We start from the raw sequence: 20,777 nt of genomic DNA on the forward strand, positions 1-20,777 counted from the left end.
TGCACGCATATATCTCTCTCATCTCGCGTTTAAACGAAACCTTCCAAAACCTCCTCCACCCTTCTCCATCACGAAAACGCAACAAAACTGACACGCTTCTTATCGTGTTACCGAGACGTGGAGAGAGACGTGGGGAAGGGTATGTGCAAGGGGGGAGGGTTATGCGCGGACGGAAACGCGGAGGAGAGGAAGGAGGGTGGTAAACTGGCTCCCTCGCCGTTCCGTTTCCCTGCCTCCGCAGCCTACAATAGCCGGGCCCTGTCATGTTTCATGCGACACAATGATACTCGTCGCCCTACCGCCGATACCCGAAGTAGCGCCTCAAGATAATGCACGCGGCCAAAATCGCTCCTCCTATCTCTCTCTCTCTCTCTCTCAACAACCTATATATATATATGTGTGTATATTCAGCGCACTCGTTCTCCAAGGGATCCATTTGGGATCCACGATCGATCGAAAGGAGAGGAGAGGAATTAGGAGAATTCGTTATTTCTTAGAGGAAATTGGTTCTTGGAAGAGTGCGCGTTTTGTTTTCTCCAATCGAGAGGGAGGGAGCAGGGAGGGGGAGGTTGGCGTGTCTGGCGTCTATTGACCACGACTAGGAGGACGACGACGACGACGACGGAGTTGGATTTGAATAATGAATATATTAGCACGTCCTGCGAACATTTTGATACAAATCCTTGGAGAGGCAGAGTTATGGCAGGCGTACGGGGTGAGTCATTTATGATGTATATACACGCCTGTTGTATTTAGAAATAGATCGGCGGAGCGTTATTTACATCTCGAATAACGACCGTTTCAATGTAATCGTAATTTCGCTTCGACACGCAACGATCTTACCTTTCCGTTTTTCTTTTCTTCTGTTTCGGGTAACGTGGTATAAATCTGTCTCTCTCTCGGTAAGACGCGATCCAAAATCCATCCCTCCCTCCGCGCGCGATAAATCGTGAATCGTACGAGGCCTAAGGTATCGCGAGCAAGGTATCGTGGAAGCTCGTGGAGGGGGTGGAGCGCCCCTTCGAACACCCCCTTCGAAACAGCCGGCACGCGGACACTCGAGAGCGATCGCGCGTTAAATGCGCCGCTGGCCGCGCGCGCGGTCGCGTGGCGCGCGCGTGCCCTTCTTCTCGGGGTTACCCCCTCTCCCCCCTTCGATTCACGAGGACAGGCCGAGGGCAAAGCGAGAGAGAGAGAGAGAGAGAGTAAATAATTCGTTCGAGTTAAATGTTGTTGGTCCAAGTAGAGATAGATGGAGGTTTGTAGGAATTTGTTGAAGGAGAATGATGTAAGTATATTGGAAATTGTAAAAATTATTTTCATTAGGTTTCATTTATTGTGGAAAGTTGAGTTAGTAAACGAAGATGTAGAAGTTTATAGGAATTTGTTAAAGAAGGATGAAATACATATTAGTATATATTATATGAATATTATATGAAATGGTAAGAATTATTTTTATTTTTTAGGTTAGTAAGTAGAGAAGTTTGTAAGAATTTATTAAAGAAGAATGAAATACATATTAGTATATATTATACGAATATTATATGAAATGGTAAGAATTATTTTATTTTTAGGTTAGTAAAAGATACAGAAGTTTGTTAAAGAAGAATGAGATATTGTATATACTATATACTATTATATATGAATATTTGAAATCTTAAAAATTATTTTCATTTATTAGGAAGTTAGGTTAATAAATGAAGATAGATAGAGGTTTATAAGAAATTGTTAAAGCAGGATAAAATATGATCTTTACATATTATGTGATATACGAATATTCGAAATCGTAAAAATTATTTTTATTTTTTAGGTTAAGTAGAGATATATAAGTTTGTAAGAATTTATTAAAGAACGATGAAATAAAGTTTGTATTACATATTAGTATATATTATAAGAATATTATATGAAATGGTAAAAATTATTTTCATTTTTTAGGTTAGTAAGTAGAGAAGTTTGTAAGAATTTATTAAAGAACGATGAAATAAAGTTTGTATTACATATTAGTATATATTATAAGAATATTATATGAAATGGTAAAAATTATTTTTATTTTTTAGGTTAGTAAGTAGAGATACAGAAGTTTGTAGAAATTTGTTAAAGAAGAATGAGATGTTGTATATACTCTATACTATTATATATGAATATTTGAAAGCTTAAAAATTATTTTCATTTATTAGGAAGTTAGGTTAGTAAATGGAGATAGATAGAGGTTTATAAAGGTATATATAAAAATTACTCTTATTTTTTAGGTTAGTAAGAGATATTGAAATTTGTAGAAATTTGTTAAAGAAGGTTAAAAGTTATTTTCATTTATAAGGAAGTTAGGTTAGGTAAATGGAGATAGATAGAGGTTTATAGGAAATTGTTAAAACAGAATAAAATATGATTTTTACATATTATGTAGTGTATGAAATCGTAAAAGTTATTTTTATTTTTTAGGTTAAGTAAAGATGTAGAAGTTTCTAAGAATTTTTTAAAGGATGATATATGGTTTGTACATACTACTATATGTGTAGTATATGAATATTGGAAATTGTAAAAATTAATTTCATTTATCAGGAATTAAGAGATATACAAGTTATAGAAATTTGTTAAAGGAAGACAAAATAAGACATATAGTACATGAAAATTGGAAATTGTAAAAATTATTTTCATTTATTAGGAGGTTAGGTTAGGAAGCTACGAGACATCGCAACTATTTATAATGCTAACTTATTCGTGTACAATTATTATCTCGACTATTAACTCGAATACGAAATCACGTTTGTGAATTATAAACCATCGTTACAAGAATGGTAATGAGAAATAAGAAAATTTTTATATCAAACGTTAGAATACTTTGAATTCTAATGCTCGTTTTTTTTGGATGTACGCGAGGAATACGTGCAGAACAATGGAACGAAGCGTAGATATCGACTCGAAATTTTTAAACCGATATTTCAAAGCTTCCGGCTCGTAAAGATTTTTATTATCGTGAAATTTATCGAGCAGTGGTTTCGTTTGCCACTGTGATTGGCAGTGAATCACGGCCACTGTGAGCGGTTAATGGGAGCGGTAGTAGTTTCGCTTGCCACTTTTCAGCCTTCGACGGACGTCCAACAACGCCCCTGAGCGCCTCACGAAGGGCGCTTTGGATAAGAAGGGCGCTTTGGATAAGAAGGGCGATTATATTTATTAGTATTTGGAGAATATTCACGAATATTCGAGTTTCTGCAAAAAATTAAATTACGACAACTTTCCGTCTTTAATTTCCTTTTTTAAATCCCTCGAAGAAACTTTTTGAAAGCCAAGTATATTTATTAACAGAGTAAAATTATTTATCGATCTCAAAAATTCAACTTTCTTTCTGGTGAAAGAGAACCGATCGAAAGATCGTATTTACCGAGATCTTAAACGTTTCTCGACGGCATCGAGCAAACTTTAAATCGAATCTCCCAACTCGTCGCGTTTTTGAAGAGAAATCGGCTCGGAAAATATTTATCGCGATCGGGCGGTAAGGGTGATAGCGTGAACCACGGTTATAAACGCTTTAATGGGACCTGTCGATTCTGTTCTCGACCACTTTCTTCGCTCTTCGACGATTTTTTTTAAGGGGAGCACGAAAGAGAGAGAGAGAGAGAGAGAGAAAGGACTCGAGATAAAAGATTAGAGGAGTAAAATTACATCCTCCCCCGATTCCTCTATGCTTATCCGACATCTGAACCAGTGACCAATTTTTTATTTTTCCCAACCAACGTCGAATTATTATCGAATCGATCGCGATTAAATCCCGAGCAACTTAATAACAGGTTGAAACATTCTCTATCGTATCGAGATCGTAGTCGTTAACCCGTTTAAAAAGTCTCCTTATAACGACGCTGCTTTGAATAATTGTTCGTTCAATCCGTCGTGGGAAAAATTTTCCAACTCGAATTTTCCATCTTCTTTTTTTCCAACGTTTACTCGTGGTATATTGCGATCGATTATTCGAATTATTCCAAGTTTAGGATCGACTTTCAACTATTCGAAGCGATAAACCGGTCGCAGGGGATATCCTGGTGGCGTGAATCACGGACATAAGCGGTGAAACGAGAGGCATCGACGCACTTTCAACCCCCCTCCCCCCTGCCTCGAGATCGATCGCTTCCGCGCCCTCTCTTTTCGATCGGTTTCGCTTCGAAAGGGAAAAGAAAAATTGGCCAGGAGGAGGAAGAAAGGAAGAGGAGGCACGCGCGCAAAAGTTTCGATAATCGACGAGAATTCCCGTTTCGGGCGTAAATGCAAAACATCCCTCCCCTCCCCCATATGAATATGAAATAGCCCGTCGCGATCGCGCGAACCTGTTACGAGAGCATCGTAAACTTTCTTTGTCGGGGTAATAATTGCGGTTAAATAATCAATTAATTAAGGACGACCTCATGTTTTCGCGTCGCGGGCCAGATTTTATGGAAATGAAGCAGTTGCGGGTGGTTGGGGCGCGGTGGACAGAGGGCAAAGGGGGAGTAATTGCAACGGAATGCAAATCGCGTTTAAATAATAAACGGGGTCATCGCGTAATCCCTCGAAACGGGAATACGTTCTCGCCACGGTATTATACGCCACGGTATAATTATTATAATTTGCAGTCGAAAATACCGACGATAATCCCCTCCCCGTTCGACGAGGCAAATCTGCGTTTGGTCATCGATCAATGCAATGTGTTCTCCGCGAATTAAAACGCGCTCGTCCTTTATTATTTCGATGTCCCGTTTCCAAAAGATAACGGACCGAGAGGAAAAATTTGCGAGAAGAGGGGAGGAATCTGGAGCGAACGAGCGGAGTCCCAAAGAAGAGAAAAAGAGAAAAAGAAGAGGAGAAGAAAAGGGGATAGGAGGCAGGCAAGGAGAAAGGCAAGAGCGATAAAGAGAGAGAGAGAAGGTCCAGGGCGAAGAATAATGGAAACACCTTGGCCCATTACTGCCAAAATTCCCTGACCGTTCACTCTGTAAACGGGCACCGTTACCACAGAGGGTTTGTTCCGGAAGGGAACCGGTGGCACGTCGTTACCGGGGCAAACTACGTCGTCGACAACGCCGGTCGGTAAGTGCAGGAGGTCCGGTACGTTCGTGCCCGGCCACCTAGCAACCTGCTGCCATCGAGAACCCCTCCCACCTTCCGTGCCTCCTCCTCCGCCCTCACCTCCTCCTCCTCCTCCTCCTCGCTTCCAACCTTTCCTTCTTTCCTTTCGACCCTCGCAACGCCTCGTGCGCAGGCGTTCGTACGCCCCCTTTCACCGTCCGCGAGGGTGTAAGTCGGACGGCAGGCTCCGCCCACTCGGCCGCGTCGACGAACCAACAACCCCCGTGCGCGAGGCCACCGTCCACCGCGGGCCAAGGGTTCGGCGGAGGGCGGGGACGCGCGATCTTCCCCTGCCCCCCGGAGAGTGGAACCGGTCGGTGCACGGGCAGGGAAGAGCAGTGTCACTCGGAGCGGGTCGCAAAGATGATCGGCGCCCCTGTCGCGCATACGTATACCGCACATACGTATCGTGTACTCGAACGATCGTTCCACGCGTGCCACCGCTACCACCACCACCGCCACCACTGTGACGCGATCCTCGCCACCGGCACGGGGAAGGTAGACGGCGGCGACGGGATCGACGTGGAGAGCCACGCTTGTTGAACGCCGCTGGGAGGAAAGATCGCCGTGGTTCGCCAGTTAACTCCTCTAGATTGATATTTCGTTCTCGGCCGAGCGTCGACCATCAGGCCTGGATTATGACCAGTCGTTTCGACGGTTGGCCGTCGACGTGGTTAACAGAAGCGGCCTGGACGTTCGCGGTGCCGTGATCGATTCGGGGGATATAGGAGAAGGGTGAAGGCATATCCCGTGGAAGGGCCGCCGTATCCAGCGGCCGCTGGCACACGGGACGAGCGATGCTCGACCTCAAGAGCAGCGGGACCACCGCCGCGGAATTGCCACGCACCACGGCGTTCACCAATCTATCCATGCTGTTCGCCGGTACGATCGCACCCAATTTATCTCCATCCAACTCCCTTTATTTACCGCCACGTGCCCAAGGATTTCGATGTATGCCCGCCTCTCAAGTTTCATTTTTCTTTTTCTTTTCCACTAACGCAAATATTCTAAACATTTATTCTCTTCACCCGCGTTGTCGTTATTGTCCCCGATTTACCGTCTTCGGCCAAATTTTACCTCCTTCGAATCAATTCTACTCCAAGTATACAGTGTGAGCAGTGTATCGAGCCGAATATCGCTCGAATTAAATCGAGCGTAAAAGTCGAGCGGATTTTTTATCGCGGAACAATTTCATTCTCTAAGCGTTCGTTTTAAGAAATTGAAAAATCGTGAAACGACGATTATGAGTCGGCCACGTGACGATATCTCTCCAAAAAAACTTCATCTTCATTCCTCCACGACACTCGACCCTGAGAAGCGCGATAATTCGAGGATCACCGATCGCGATGATCCCTCGAGTTTCGTGAAATTCGAGGCCCGGCTCCCCCGCCCTCTCCATTAATGGATCGAGATGAAATGAAGGGAGAGGGAGGGGGGCAGAAGAGACGAGAAAAGGTCGGCTGTTTGCACGGAAACACGGACTTTCTGCATGACGTGGAGGAGGAGGCCCGCGTGTGTACACACGCGGGGGCCGCCCTCGTGCCAATAACTGCCAAATGAAAATATATCTGTCTGCAAACAGACCGGCGGCGCTCGAGAACAGTGGCGGCAGAATCCACGAGATTTCTCTCGTGGACGCCACGTGAAACCGATACGCGTCATCGTATAAATATTACGGATAAATGTGTATAGTTGAAACGAGTAACGCGAATATTCTGAGGGGGGAAAGGAAGAAGGAAGGAGAAGAGTCGTTTCGGTCGCGAGTGGTGATGAAAGTGATTTTTTTTGGAAAGTTTTTCGATAATGGGATCTCGAGTTCTTTGTTTCGAGTCCAAAGTAAGGGAAGGAAGGATGAATTTTTGAGTTTACGTTTCGAGTCTTCTTGTTCGTCTCAGGTCTAAGATCGAAAATGCGCAATTGATACAAGGAAACATCTGTTGAACGTAAACATTTCGGATGAAATTATTGCGTCATTGATTACGATATTTTCAACGAAACGAAAACACCGAGAAAGAAGGGAAATGTAGAAATTTTTAATCGGGGAAAGAATTGTTTCTTTGAATGAGTTTTTATTCGAGCGTAAAGATCGATGATTTATAATCGATAACGAGGATAAAAAATGATCCAACTCGTTTTGAGATATATCAATTTTTCTATTAACTTTTTCCAAGATTCTCCATATCAATTCTTTCCACCTGCGAGTGAAGCCTACATTTTAAACTAAAAGGAAACATCTCTCCACGTAGTTTACCAATTGGCGCGATCTAAAAGACGATTATCCCTGGCCGTTTCCTAAAGAATCCTCCAAACCTTCCCTCCTATAAGAGATCGAAGCTGAGCTGAAAAAGCTGTTGTTACACGCCAATCGACGGATCGGTGAACCGTGCTACTCGACTCGAAGGGAGTCGTCGTTAAAGGGTCGTAAAGATTTTTCGAGAAAAAGAAAGAAAGCAGCCATCGGATTATTATTTTACCGCGATCCCCAGAACCGATTAGCTCGCAATTGCACACGTCTGTTGCAACGGCGTGACCCAGAAAAGAAGGAAAGAAAAAATCTCCTTCCTTCCTTTCGTTCGACTTTATTCCGAAAAATTTCGCAGATCACACGAATATCCCTCGATTTACCGGCGCCCCCTTCGCCTGTTCACAGATGCCAGCAGCTCGTACAAAGGAGGCTGGAGCCACGCCACGTCGCCGGCTCCTGGACAGGGTAAGTTTCCCTCTTATTACTCCTCTTATCGCATAATCCATGCATCTCTCCGTAAAAAACTTCGCCGACCATTCTCCAAATTTCTCTCCCTCCCCGTTCTTCTCGAGAAACAAGAAAAAGGAAACAGTTTCTCGAGACGAGCAACGAAAAGAAACGAGAGAGGAAATAATTCCGTCCTCAGGAACCGCGGCGAAGAAGAAGAAATTCGAATCGATCTCCTCCTCCTCCTCCTTCTCCTCAGATCCTCCTCCTCCCCGATTCTGCTACACACGGAGGGCAAAGGGTGTCTCCAAGGCGCCGCTGGGTGCAAGTTCACGCGTCGCGACTCGGCTCGTTCCCGCGCCTTTGTATGCGAATCTACAACTCTGGCTGCAGACACGCGCTCTGTACACGGAGACGTATCGGTGCAGGGCAGGGCGCGTGTGTGCGCGTCCCGGCGCTTTGTGGCGCGTTGAACCGCGGCCCCTTTGTCGTCGACGGGGGAGGAGGGGAGGGGGACGAGGCCTGGGGCTGTGTGGAAACGGTTGGCCGCGCGGCAACACCGAACGGACGAGAGGGCCCCACCCCGTGGACGGCGCTGGCACAATCATCTCGCGGAGATCAGAGGAGCCCCCGGTCGCCCGCGGCCACCTTGTTATGAGCGGGTCTGCGGACGGCCTGGGCCAGGTTACAACGCCATGGATCACCTGGCAAAGGGCGAATTAAGTAGCTTTGACTCTGGGAGAGGATTGTGGGGGGAGGGAGGAGGAGAAGGGTTTTATTTAAAAGGGGAGGGGAGGGGGAGGGGTTTGTTGGTTTTTCGAGGATTTTTCAGGGAGAGAAGGAAGGAAGGAAGGAAGGCTTGTGGGAGGGGGGTGGAGAGGAGGTGATGATTAGTGTTTGGAACTTTGTGTAGTTGGATAGGAATGATGGAAGGGGAGGGATGTTTTAATTAAGTTGGTATGAGAGTGAAAAGTATCTGGTTTGGGATTTTTGTTAAGGTGAGGAGGAATTTTTATTATTTTTATTTGTTTTATTGGTTTTGATTGTCTCTGCACTTTGGAAAATTAAGTAATGGAAAGATGTTTTTTTATTATCGTCGAAAATTTAAATTAAACGAAATTAGTGGCAGGAGATTTTCATCGTCGTCGAAAATTTGAATTAGTTAAAACTAGTAGCAGAAGATAAGTAAAGGAAAGATATATTTTCATCATCGTCAAAAATTTGAATTAAATGAAACTAGCCCGAGATAAGTATATTTTCATCATCATCGAAAATTTGAAATAAATGAAACTAGTAGCAGAAGATTTTCATTATCGTCGAAAATTTGAATTAGATGAAACTAGTAGTAGAAGATTTTCATCGTCGTCGAAAATTTGAATTAAATGAAACTAGTAGTCCGAGATAAGTATATTATAAGTATATTAGATAAGTATATATATTATCATCGTCGAAAATTTGAATTAGTTAAAACTAGTAGCAGAAGATAAGTAAAGGAAAGATATATTTTCATCATCGTCGAAAATTTGAATTAGATAAAACTAGTAGCAAAATAAATAATGGAAAAGTATCTTTTCATCGTCATCGAAAATTTGAACTAGATGAAACTAGTAGCAAAATAAGTAAAGGAAAGATATATTTTCATCATCGTCAAAAATTTGAATTAAATGAAACTAGCCCGAGATAAGTATATTTTCATCATCATCGAAAATTTGAATTAGTTGAAACTAGTAGCAGAAGATAAGTAAAGGTATATTTTCATCATCGTCGAAAATTTGAACTAGATGAAACTAGTAGCAGAAGATTTTCATCGTCATCGAAAATTTGAATTAGTTGAAACTAGTAGCAGAAGATAAGTAAAGGTATATTTTCATCATCGTCGAAAATTTGAACTAGATGAAACTAGTAGCAGAAGATTTTCATCGTCATCGAAAATTTGAACTAGATGAAACTAGTAGCAGAAGATTTTCATCGTCATCGAAAATTTGAACTAGATGAAACTAGTAGCAAAAGATTTTCATCATCGTCGAAAATTTGAACTAGATGAAACTAGTAGCAGAAGATTTTCATCGTCATCGAAAATTTGAACTAGATGAAACTAGTAGCAAAATAAATAGTGAAAAGATGTATTTTTACCATCGTAGCAGGAGATAAATAATGGAGAAATATTTTTTTATCGTCGTCGTGTAAAATTGGAAACTAGTATAGCCAATTGACAACGAGTTACCGTCGATTCTTTTTTAGCTGCGACGGTAAGCGATATCTGTGGAGAAAAGAAGCGGTTTTAATAATAGCGGCGAGATTTTCATTAGTTTGGTATATTAGTTGGATGGAACCCGGTGTGGCGCAATCCGTTTCACGTGGTTGGGAGGTTTGGCCCGGGGTGGTTTGATGTAAACGGCTTGTGGTTTCGACGCCTCGTTAGATTGCAATCACCATGGATCAGTTATCAAAGAGGGAATTGATGGTTTCGTTCGCACGTGCGGATCGTACACGCGGGGACACCATTTTCAAACTGAAAATTGAAGGACAAACAGGCGTGTCCCTGCTTTCGAACCCCGTTCCCCTTTTCCATTTTCTCTACTTCCTTCTCTACTTTTTTCAAACTCCCCTAATTATTATATTCTTCGATAAACAATAAATAACGCATTCGCTTAATCAATCTGTCACACTTAATTAATTTAAACCTCCGAATGGAAATGATTTTTATTTATTTTTCACTAACGGAGGACAAGTTGGATGCTCAAATCATAGATCGCGCAAAGATCGGTTTCCAATCTCCTTTGACTCGGTTTGACGCATCGCAGAGGGTGTAGAAACCATCCTCCGACTAGAAATTAAGCGACGACGCGTGCTCGCCCGGGGCCACTTTGCTGCTCCTGCTTTTGAGTCCTCGACGACTCGACTACACCATCTTCGATAAAATTCTCGAAATGACTATTCAGATGAACCTCCTTTTATCCTCGATTAATTCGCTCTTTTCGATGACTATCGAGATGAACCTCCTTTTATCCTCGATTAATTCGCTCTTTTTCCTAAAATTTTCGAGATGAACTTTTTCTTCGTGATAATTCATAGGCTAAATTATAAATTCGTTCGAAATTCTCAAAATTTTAAAGCAGCTAAGAGTATCGAATCTGTGGCTTTTCTTTGATAATTTTCTTCGATAATAGGCCAAATTAATTCTCTTTGACAAAATTCTCAAAAGAAACACAAGAAGTGACTATGAACCTCCTCTTTTCGTCCTCGAGTACTCGTAGATTAAATTATAAATCCTCTCTCTTCGATTTCGAGAATTTCGAAGTTTTAATTCTCGAAAACGGTATCGAGGCCTGCTTTTCGATAACTAATCGAAACAGACCAAATTAATTAAAATTCTCGAAATGACTATCGAGATGCTTTCGTCCTCGATGATTGGCAAATTGATTCGATAAAATTCTGGAAATTCGAGGAACTCGAGATCGAAGCTCTGAGCGAAAGATCGGGGAGTGGAGCGATAGGTTCGAGATACATTTCGTATCGCGGTGATTCGAGCGTTAACGTTGATCGCGTGCAATCCAAAACTCGGATTACGCGTGTACGCCCGTTATCGATGGAAGCGAGTTCACGCGATTTCTTGGCAAGAAATTGGCGGATCGAGAGAAATTTGGAACGATTTTAAATCCCCCGTTTATTTCTCTTTCTTTCCTCCAAGTTTCGACGATTTTAAACGGAGCGGAGGGGATTTCTTTTATTCTTTGTTATTTCCAGAACTGGTAAACTGGAACGTCAGTTTCAGTATATTACGAAGGCAAAAAATTCTCGCGAAATTTTATTTTACGAATACGAGGAAAAGTTTTTCTTTTCTCTCTCTCTCTTTCTCTCTTTTGAGAAACGATATATTCGTTCAAAAAATCCATCCGTGCTTGCTCATACCCTACTTATTCTCACAATTCTTTTTCTCTTTCTCTACATTATAATTCTATACTTCGATACCTCAATTCCAATGGCAAGAAGAATCGTAACTAAAAAGAACAATCCAATTACTAAAAAAAAAAGAATAAAAAGATTTCGTTCGTCACAAACGATATAAATCCTCGAAAAATCTCAAAAATCTTTAAAAACTCTCCTTCCCCGAAAACAAAATTCCTCTTAAAAAAAAAAAACCATAAAAAGCGCACGGAGAGAGGTTCTCGAATAAAAGGAACAACGAAGAGGTCTCCGTCCAGCCTGGATGGATATCGACCTCCTCCCCCGATTTTCAACGGGTCTGGCCGCTCACTGGCCGGGAAAAGCGGCTCTAAGACAACTGGTAGAACAATAAAGAAAAAAGGAAGAAAAAAATAGTGCTCCACGAGCGTGTGCGGCTCGCGTGACTTCCTGACCCGGCCGAGTCGACGAACCGACCACCCTCTCCCCCTCCGCGCGCGTGTATGCGCGCACACGCACGCACACGTACGCGCAGTGTATCGATGCACGGCGACCGGGGCCAGGACCCTAACCTCCTCCCTAACCCTAGATAATTACGTATTCTGGCGCGGCGCGTGCCTCGGCAGCGCGCTCACGCGCCCGATCACGTATGCCTGCCGTTGCCTATCGCGCCGCCTCGTCGACACCCGTATTAGTACCTAACCACCCCCTGTGCGCCCTCAGGGAGGAAAAAGAGTCGAAAATCGAAAATATTCGTGGTTATCTTGTTCTGGTGAATTTTAAAGGGGTGAACAGTTGTTGTTTGGATTTTTGATTTTTTTATTTCTTTGCATCGCGATATTAATTTTACATCAGTATTAATAACTAAGCACCTTTTCTGTTCTCTTCTGAGGGAAAAGGAATCGAAAATATTCGTGGTTATCTTGTGACAGTGAATCGGTTTGAAAGAGGGTTATTTGGATTTCCAATCTTTTACATTTTTTTATTTTTTTGCATCGCGATATTAATTACAATTTTATATGAGTATTAATATCTAAGCATTAATATCTTTCTCTTCTGAGGGAAAAAGAATCGAAAATCGAAAGTATTCGTGGTTATCTCATTCTGGCGCGGCGGTGAATCGGTTTAAAGAAATGAACAGTTGTTCGGATTTTTGATTTACATTTTTTTATTTCTTTGCATCGCGATATTAATTTTACATAAGCACCTTTTCTCTCCTCTTCTGAAAAAGAATCGAAAATATTGATTATCTTGTTCTGACAGTGAATCGGTTTGAAAGAGGGTTATTTGGATTTCCAATCTTTTACATTTTTTTATTTTTTTGCATCGCGATATTAATTTTATATGAGTATTAATATCTAAGCACTCTTTCTTTCCTCTTCTGAAAAAGAATAGAAAATATTGATTATCTTGTTCTGACAGTGAATTGGTTTGAAAGTTGAAAAAATTGGGTTATTTGGATTTCCAATTTTTACATTTTTTTATTTCTTTGCATCGCGATATTAATTTTACATAAGCACCTTTTCTCTCCTCTTCTGAAAAAGAATCGAAAATATTCGTGGTTATCTTCTGGCAGTGAATCGGTTTGAAAGAAAAGATCATTTGAATTTCCATTCTTTTACATTTTTTTATTTCTTTGCATCGCGATATTAATTACAATTTTACATTAGTATTAATAAACACCTTTTCTCTCCTCTCCTGAGGGAAAAAGAATCGATAATTGAAAATCTTCGTGGTTATCTTGTTCTGGCGCGGTGGTGAATCGGTTTAAAGAATGGAGAGGGGCTCCAAGACAATATATGAATACAATAGCTGTTGTTATTTGGATTTCCATTCTTTTACACTTTTTCATTTCTTTGCATCCCAATATTAATTACAATTTTACATCAGTATTAATATCTAAGCACCTTTTCTCTTCTCTCCTGAAAGAAAAGAATCGAAAATCTTCGTGGTTATCTTGTTCTGGCGGTCTAAGCAGCTTTCGTCTGTGTACGGTCTCCTCTGCTCTCCTGAGGGAAAAATAATGGAAAATCTTCGTGACTTATCTTGTTCTGGCGCGGCGATGAATCGGTTGAAAAGGGGAAGGCGATACACGAATATGACAGTTGTTCGGATTTTGGATTTACATTTTCTTATTTCTTTGCATCTCTCCTGAAGGAAAAAAATCGAAATCTTCGGCGACGGTAATTTCAGGTTTCCATTCTTTTACATTTCTTTTTTTTATTTCTTTGTATCGCAAGAATTTTACTCGTCGACACTCGTATCAACAACCAACCTTTCCTCTCCTGAGAAAGGGAGGAGAGAAGGAAGGAGAGTTTGAAAAAGAATCGACGGTGAATCGGTTTGAAAGGGTTACTTATTTTTGTTATTTCCTTGTATTGTGAGAATTTTATAGATTTAAATGTTGAGATGATAGAGATAATATAATTGGAAGATGCAAGAAGAAATACGATTTCAAGATTTTTTGATTTCGCGAGGCGTAGCTCGATTTTTTCATCTATCCGTCTGTATATTCAATTGAAGAAGTAAACTGGATGAAAAAATTTCGAATTGAATAATTAAAAATATGTTACTCGAGTATTTATTCTCAAACAATCATCCCCTTTTCGCTCTTACTTATTATCATCGAATAATAAACTCACTTTTAAAAATTTCCCCAATCGCTGATTCTCGAAACCCGCATAAAGAAATATTTATCGTAACGAGCTTCTACGCGTACGTTTTCCAAAGAAGAAAAAAAAGAAGAAGGAAAAGAACGCGCGCAATCTGCGAAATTTATCGGACAATTTCCTCCACGGCCGAGGTTCGTGGAAAAAGGGACGTTTCGAGAGCCGTGTGAACACGGGGGGGAGGGGGGTTCGTGTTGGTATTAATTGGAGGCCGGTCGATAAGCTGATATCGGGGATTTCATGCGAAAGGAAATCCTTGGCCGCCGTTAAGATCGGGCGGGCCGACAAGAATCCCTTTTTCCTCGGCTTGTGTCGCGTTCACGCTATGCGATAATTAGGAAACGATTAATTCCTCTCCGCGTAACACCCCGTTTTAAAAAAAGACGTTTGGGATTTGCCACGTTAATCTGTTTACCCGATGAACAAAAAAAAAATATATTTGCCGCATGCACGCAGGCGAGGAAATAGTTAACAGGTTGATATGGAAGCTGTTGTCGTCGTCCCTCTCGGGGGGAGGGGGAAGAGGAATTATTAAATCGTTTGTTTTCTTCTAAATGGGAATTACTCCCCATCCAGTTGAATTTAAAAAGAAATAACGGGATAATTTCTCTCGTTGTTTTAAGTTGTATCGACGCATTAGTCGAATTGGAAGAAACGAGTAAAATTGATCCAGGACGATATCGATCGATCAAAGTAATGTAATTTCTATATTTATTTAGAAAGTGGAAGCTATAAATAAAAATAAAAAATAAACAATTACGAAAATAATTATACTAAACCGAGATAATGTAAACTTTGATTATTTGCTCAACCAGAACACCCTGATTTCTCTTAATTTTATTTCACTTTAAATTCTACTACAACAAACTAGTCTCGAATTAATGCGATAACTTTGATATTTCTACAACTCCTCCAAACTCCTCCAGACGAGAGCATGTACATAAATGAACCATTAAAAAGAAACACGACTACTAAAAAACAACAAGAAAAAAAAAGAAACGCCAGAAATCGAACAAGCACGTGAAACTCGATCTCGATCTCGTTTCGTGATTCGAGTAACACGGGACCGGTTGACAGACGTTGAACGACACACGGTTAAAGTGGAAACGCAATCGGTGTCCACCCCAAGCCGGGAGGAATCGAGATGAATACGGGCCGATATGGGGGGGCGAGAGAGAGAGCGAGCGAGAGGGGGGAGGCGGGCAGCGAAGCGTAAACGTGTCACGCATAGGCACGTGGCCCGCGCCGTGGCTATATGGCCACGGCGAGAAGGCACAATACTAGCCGACTTCGACTAGCGTCTCCCTCGACCCCTCCAATATGTTGTGTCGACTGTTCTTTCGGCTTCGGTTCCCACTCCTCCCCGACCGTTGTATCACCCGGAGGAATAATATTGTGGCTAAGATACCCTCGCTTCCCTTCTGTCCTCCCCCTCCTCCTCCTCGGCGAGACAACACTTCTCGAGGATACATGCACGCGTATTCGAACCAATTCCTGATACCTAAGCATTTACCTTTCGAGCGAGAATTAGGTTTGTTATTAATATTGGCGAATATTGGTGATTTGCGAAAGATTTTATCCTCGAGGATAATTGGATAAACGAGGATTACGGTCGCATCGGAATTGCGCGGGGGGAGGATGTCCAGCGAGCAAATTTCTTATTTCGGTTAATCGCGAATAATAGGGCTGGAAATGATAATTCAGCATTGGCCAGTTCGGATGGACTCCTTGATTTATTCTCCTCCCCTGCATTCAATAAGAAACGTTTAATACCATCGAATCGAATTCCGTTTAATACCATCCAATTACGCTGATCAACGTAATCGTTCCGGTATACATCGAAGTACTTATGGAACGCGATGATTCGCCGTCGCGGTGTCGTAATTGTTGCCCGATATAATGCGAATCGATTCCTCGATAGAGGTAGAGAGAAGAAAAAAGAGAAGAAGAAGGTGGACACAATGGTGGAGGGAGGGGAAGGAGATGGGAGGCGGATTGAAAATCGAAACGCTATAATTCTATCAACGGCATTGTTTACCGGCGAAAAGAGGACGATCGCCGATCCGGCGGCGCCCATTTTCATTGTCGTAAATCTGGCGGCGCGAATGTGCTGGTCACGCGCCGTTTCCCGCTGACTTGTTGCCCACGTCCCTCGGGGATTCGTGGCCGTGGGCCACGAGCCTTGCGAACGAGACCCGTGCCAGAACTGGATCCGCTGGATCCGCTCGGTTCCCCGTACTTCCTGCCGTATCCACGCTCCCCCCTCCTGACCACCGGCCAAAAAGTCCTCCTGATATCGTTACCGCAATCCTTACATTTCGATCCAGACTTTTCCATCTGTTCCACACGTTTCTGGATTTTTTCTTATGCGTCAGAAATGATCGAACGTAAAATTTAAACGTTCGATTATAATTCGTAGGGAATACGCCGATGAAGCTCCATTTTGTTTCGTCCCGGTATCTCGATCGCTTGCCGAGAATCGAACATTTAAAGCAACGCGGTAAATAACAGAGTTTATGAATGGAGCGCCACCTACTACATATTCTCCCGAGAAACCACGCTCTTAGTTCGCGTCCGTCAGGCGAGACGAAGTGCGAGCGAAAAATCCGAGTAGCGATCAAAAATTACCTTTCTCTTTAGACGACGATATCTCGGCAACCGAAAGTCGTATCGGCATAAACGAAAGAGCGTTTCAAAGAGCAAGATTCCCCGCTTCTAACTATCGTTCACCCGTTGACAGAAGCTCACTATCTTCGGAGTTATAGCGGTTCAAAGTTTTTCTAATTTTAATAGGATTTCAGATTCGAAGTAAATGATTATTAAAAATTACCTTTCTCTTTAGACGACGATATCTCGGCAACCGAAAGTCGTATCGGCATAAACGAAAAAGTGTTTGAAAGAGCAAGATTCCCCGCTTCTAACTATCGTTCACCCGTTGACAGAAGCTCACTATCTTCGGAGTTATAGCGGTTCAAAGTTTTTCTAATTTTAATAGGATTTCAGATTCGAAGTAAATGATTATTAAAAATTACCTTTCTCTTTAGACGACGATATCTCGGCAACCGAAAGTCGTATCGGGATAAACGAAAGAGCGTTTCAAAGAGCAAGATTCCCCGCTTCTAACTATCGTTCACCCGTTGGCCGAAAGTTACAGCGACTCGAAGTGTTCCTTATTTTAAACGCTCTGTGATATATTTAACGTTTTTATTTATACGCGACTCGACACGAAAGAAGAAAGAATTTTGCAAGCTGTGGCGCTTTCGGGATTAAATAGGGGCGTGCTAATCCCTGCCACGGCTGCTACCTTACGAGCCACTCGTTTTCCACCGGGCACGCTTAGAGGGTCGCGTGCTACGCTCGCTTGCTCATTATTACGCACCACACGAGCACCACCGTGATTTATGCCCGAAATAGGCACGAGACGGGTGTGTGTATGAGTCAGTGATACCACTTAAGGCCAAATCGCAGAGTGATGAATTGACTTATTGTCGGACGTAAATAAGCGGCGGGTGCCGGTGTTTTAACCTCGTTCAGATATGATTAACCCGATCGTTCTGGCCCGTGTGTACTGCACTATAATATATATATATATATATTAAATCATCCCATTCGCCGTTTTTTAATTCAATTTCGAAAACCGGATATTTTCGATCGATATTTATATTATTATTTATTTATAGAGATAATAGTTTCTCGAAGCATCGAGCGATATTTTTTCCATTATTCCACGCAGAACAGAAATCGCAACGAATCGAAGGGATTTCAATTAAAGGAATCGTCGGTGAAACACTTTCTCGGAACATTCCAATTTTTAATTATCTTCGCCAAATCCTTACGCTCTATTTATAGTGGAAAAATTCTGCGATTGCTGGTTATTATAATTACACTTTTACTCGAATAAACGTCTCCCCTCCAATTTCACCATGGAAATGGAAAACGAGTCTATGCGTTCTCTCATTCAAAAAATCGAGCCACGAATGAGAGAAATATTTGGATTTATCCCCCTTTTTTTAAACTGAAATTCAGAAGGGGGAAGAGAAACGGGAATTGCTCGAAACTGCGCGTATCGGCGCCGGCTAGAAAACTGGCGGAGGTATGCATTTGCTTTCCAAAGTTTCGCCAAGTTTCCTTGGAACGGCGGTGGTGGATGATTCCTCCTCCACCTACCGTCGCTCTGGAGGCGGCATTGTAGGAAGGAGAAGAGTGCAGCAGCTCGGAATAGCGGGTCCTTTGATCCTCCCTCGTCGGTGCTGTACGTCGCCTAACGGGATTACCCCGCCCCGGGTAATTGCTCGTGAATGCGCAGATATACGCGTGACAATGGGCGCACGTCGATTCGAGGTGACGCAACGCGCGTGTAACCGTCGATCGCTTCTGTTTAGCAGCTTTGACTGACCTCTCCACCTTTCTCGCTCCCTTTCGTTCTATAAAGTTTCGTCAAGTTTGAAACAAGTCGTTTCTCTTGCTCCAGAATATGGGCGAAAAGTTTGTCAAATGGTCATGATCGAGTGCACTGATCACTTCTTACTCCTTAATCTTTCTTTCTTACTTTAAAGTTCGAAATAAATCACTTTTTTATTGGAGAATATGATGTGTAATGTTAATGATTTTTATTTGAATTCTCGACTCTCTTACTTAGTTTCGTAAAGTAACTCACTTTGTTATTGGAGAATGTGATGTGTAATTAATGTTAATGATTTTTATTTGAATTCTCGAGTCTCTTACTTCGTTTCGTAAAGTTCGAAATAACTCACTTTGTTATTGAAGAATATGATGTGTAATGTTAATGATTTTTATCTGACTTCTCGATTTTCGTAAATTTCGTAAAGTTTGAAATAATTCATTATTGTTGTTGGAGAATGTAATCGAAAACTTTTTCAAGTAATGATCCAATGATAATTCAAAGCAGTAATAATATATAACCGTCGACCATTTCTGTCGAAGAACTTATTTTTAGAGAATATAATCGAAAACTTTTTTAAATAATAATCTAATGACAATAATTTAAAGACATGTAATTTAATGATATATAAAACTCAAGTTTCTCTGCTTAAAGTTTAAAAACCCTAACTCTTAGAGAATACACTGAAAAGCTAGGGAATTAATCTTGAACCTGTTGACAATCCGTGGACAGCGTTCGATCGATTCCAGAGGCGACCACGTACATTAATCGAACCAAGTATTCGTATTCTTCGAACGCTCCTCGTTTAAACTCTGAAATTACGCGCACAGTGAACGTTATTTGTATGGTTGCGCGAAGCAGCTGGAACAGAGATGCAAATGAGACAGGTGTTCGGTCGTTAACGTGGCGAAACCGAAACGTAACACGACCGTGCCATTTTCCACCGATTTTTCATATCTTCTTCAGAAAATTTCTCGCATCCCAATCTTTATCATCCCAATCTTCGTTGGTATACGTGTGTGTATTCGTGCACGATGATATGAGTGGAGAGAAGAGGAGGGGGAGGTTGTTTAAAAAGAAGCGAGGTTTCTCAAGATGGTGGCCACGTTTGGACGGCAGAGGATAGTTGGTAGCCAGCCCCTGATTGTGCGCTGCCGGACCCTCTGGACCCGAGGCGTTGCATCCCTCGTCCCAAGATTGTCGCGCGTCCCAATCAGAGACTAAATCAAATTGTTTAACACCAACTGGCATTTAGAGGCAGCATCTGCCTCTGCACAATCAAACTTGAGGATTCCTAGGATGCTTCGACTGGAAGGGGAGGGGAAAAGAAAGGAAAACAAAATCGATCGGATTGGTAGCTCGAGAACGTCTTAATTCCGTCGAATAGAGTTGGTTTTTTTTTTTTTAAATTGCGTTCTGGTAATAAAATTAATTTACTTGTGATGACTAGATTAAATTAGGAGATCTTCGAGTATTTGTTCTCGGTTTTCCGACTCGATTTCGAAAGGAAAATAAAATAAATTCTCTTTAGATGGTAATTTTAAGTAAGCGTTGAAGCATCGTGGATATTACTCGTTGAAAACTTTGTAATCAAAATTCTGTTAATCTCTCTCATCGACTTTTCTTTTTTCTCTTCCTCTTTCTTCGTTTCGATTCAAAACAAGTTTGGAATTCTCCGCGAATAGATTTTCCAAGAATAAAAAAGAAGGGATAAACGATCGAGAAACGATACATGAACGATATCAAAGAAGCACGGCCTCTAGAGGCTCGCCAATTCCCCATCGATTACCACGTTTCGACGGTTTTCGGGGCAACGAGAAGATGAAACCGATAACGCGATACCGGACGGGGACAGGGAGGGGGCGATTTCCCGTAACGAGAGCATATAACGAGGCGAAATTAAGGGGCATTGTGCCTTAAACAGATTGCACAGTGGCGCGAACGTGACCGGTGGCCATGTTTCCCCGTTGCTCACAGCATATATATATATGTATGTATATATAGCGTCCAC

The 20,777-nt window shown here is 42.0% G+C and overlaps 1 protein-coding gene across 6 annotated transcripts in view; it reads left to right on the forward strand.

Moving 5' to 3' along the window:
• The window catches only part of LOC107999463 (transcriptional regulator ERG homolog), a 51,880-nt gene that overhangs the window by 20,021 nt on the left and 11,082 nt on the right, over positions 1 to 20,777 (forward strand). For 4 of the 6 annotated variants that reach the window (XM_017059331.3, XM_017059328.3, XM_062077352.1 and 1 more), the window contains one exon: positions 7,748 to 7,807. The exons of 1 other annotated variant lie outside the window; for it this stretch is intronic. In XM_017059331.3, the coding sequence (XP_016914820.1) occupies positions 7,748 to 7,807 (60 nt within the window). Of the gene's footprint in view, positions 1 to 5,393; positions 5,980 to 7,747; positions 7,808 to 20,777 lie in introns of those variants that run through there. One more of the 6 variants, XM_062077353.1, reaches the window with a different exon arrangement.

Source organism: Apis cerana, linkage group LG7 (genome assembly GCF_029169275.1).
Source record: "Apis cerana isolate GH-2021 linkage group LG7, AcerK_1.0, whole genome shotgun sequence".
NCBI classification, from domain to species: domain Eukaryota; kingdom Metazoa; phylum Arthropoda; class Insecta; order Hymenoptera; family Apidae; genus Apis; species Apis cerana.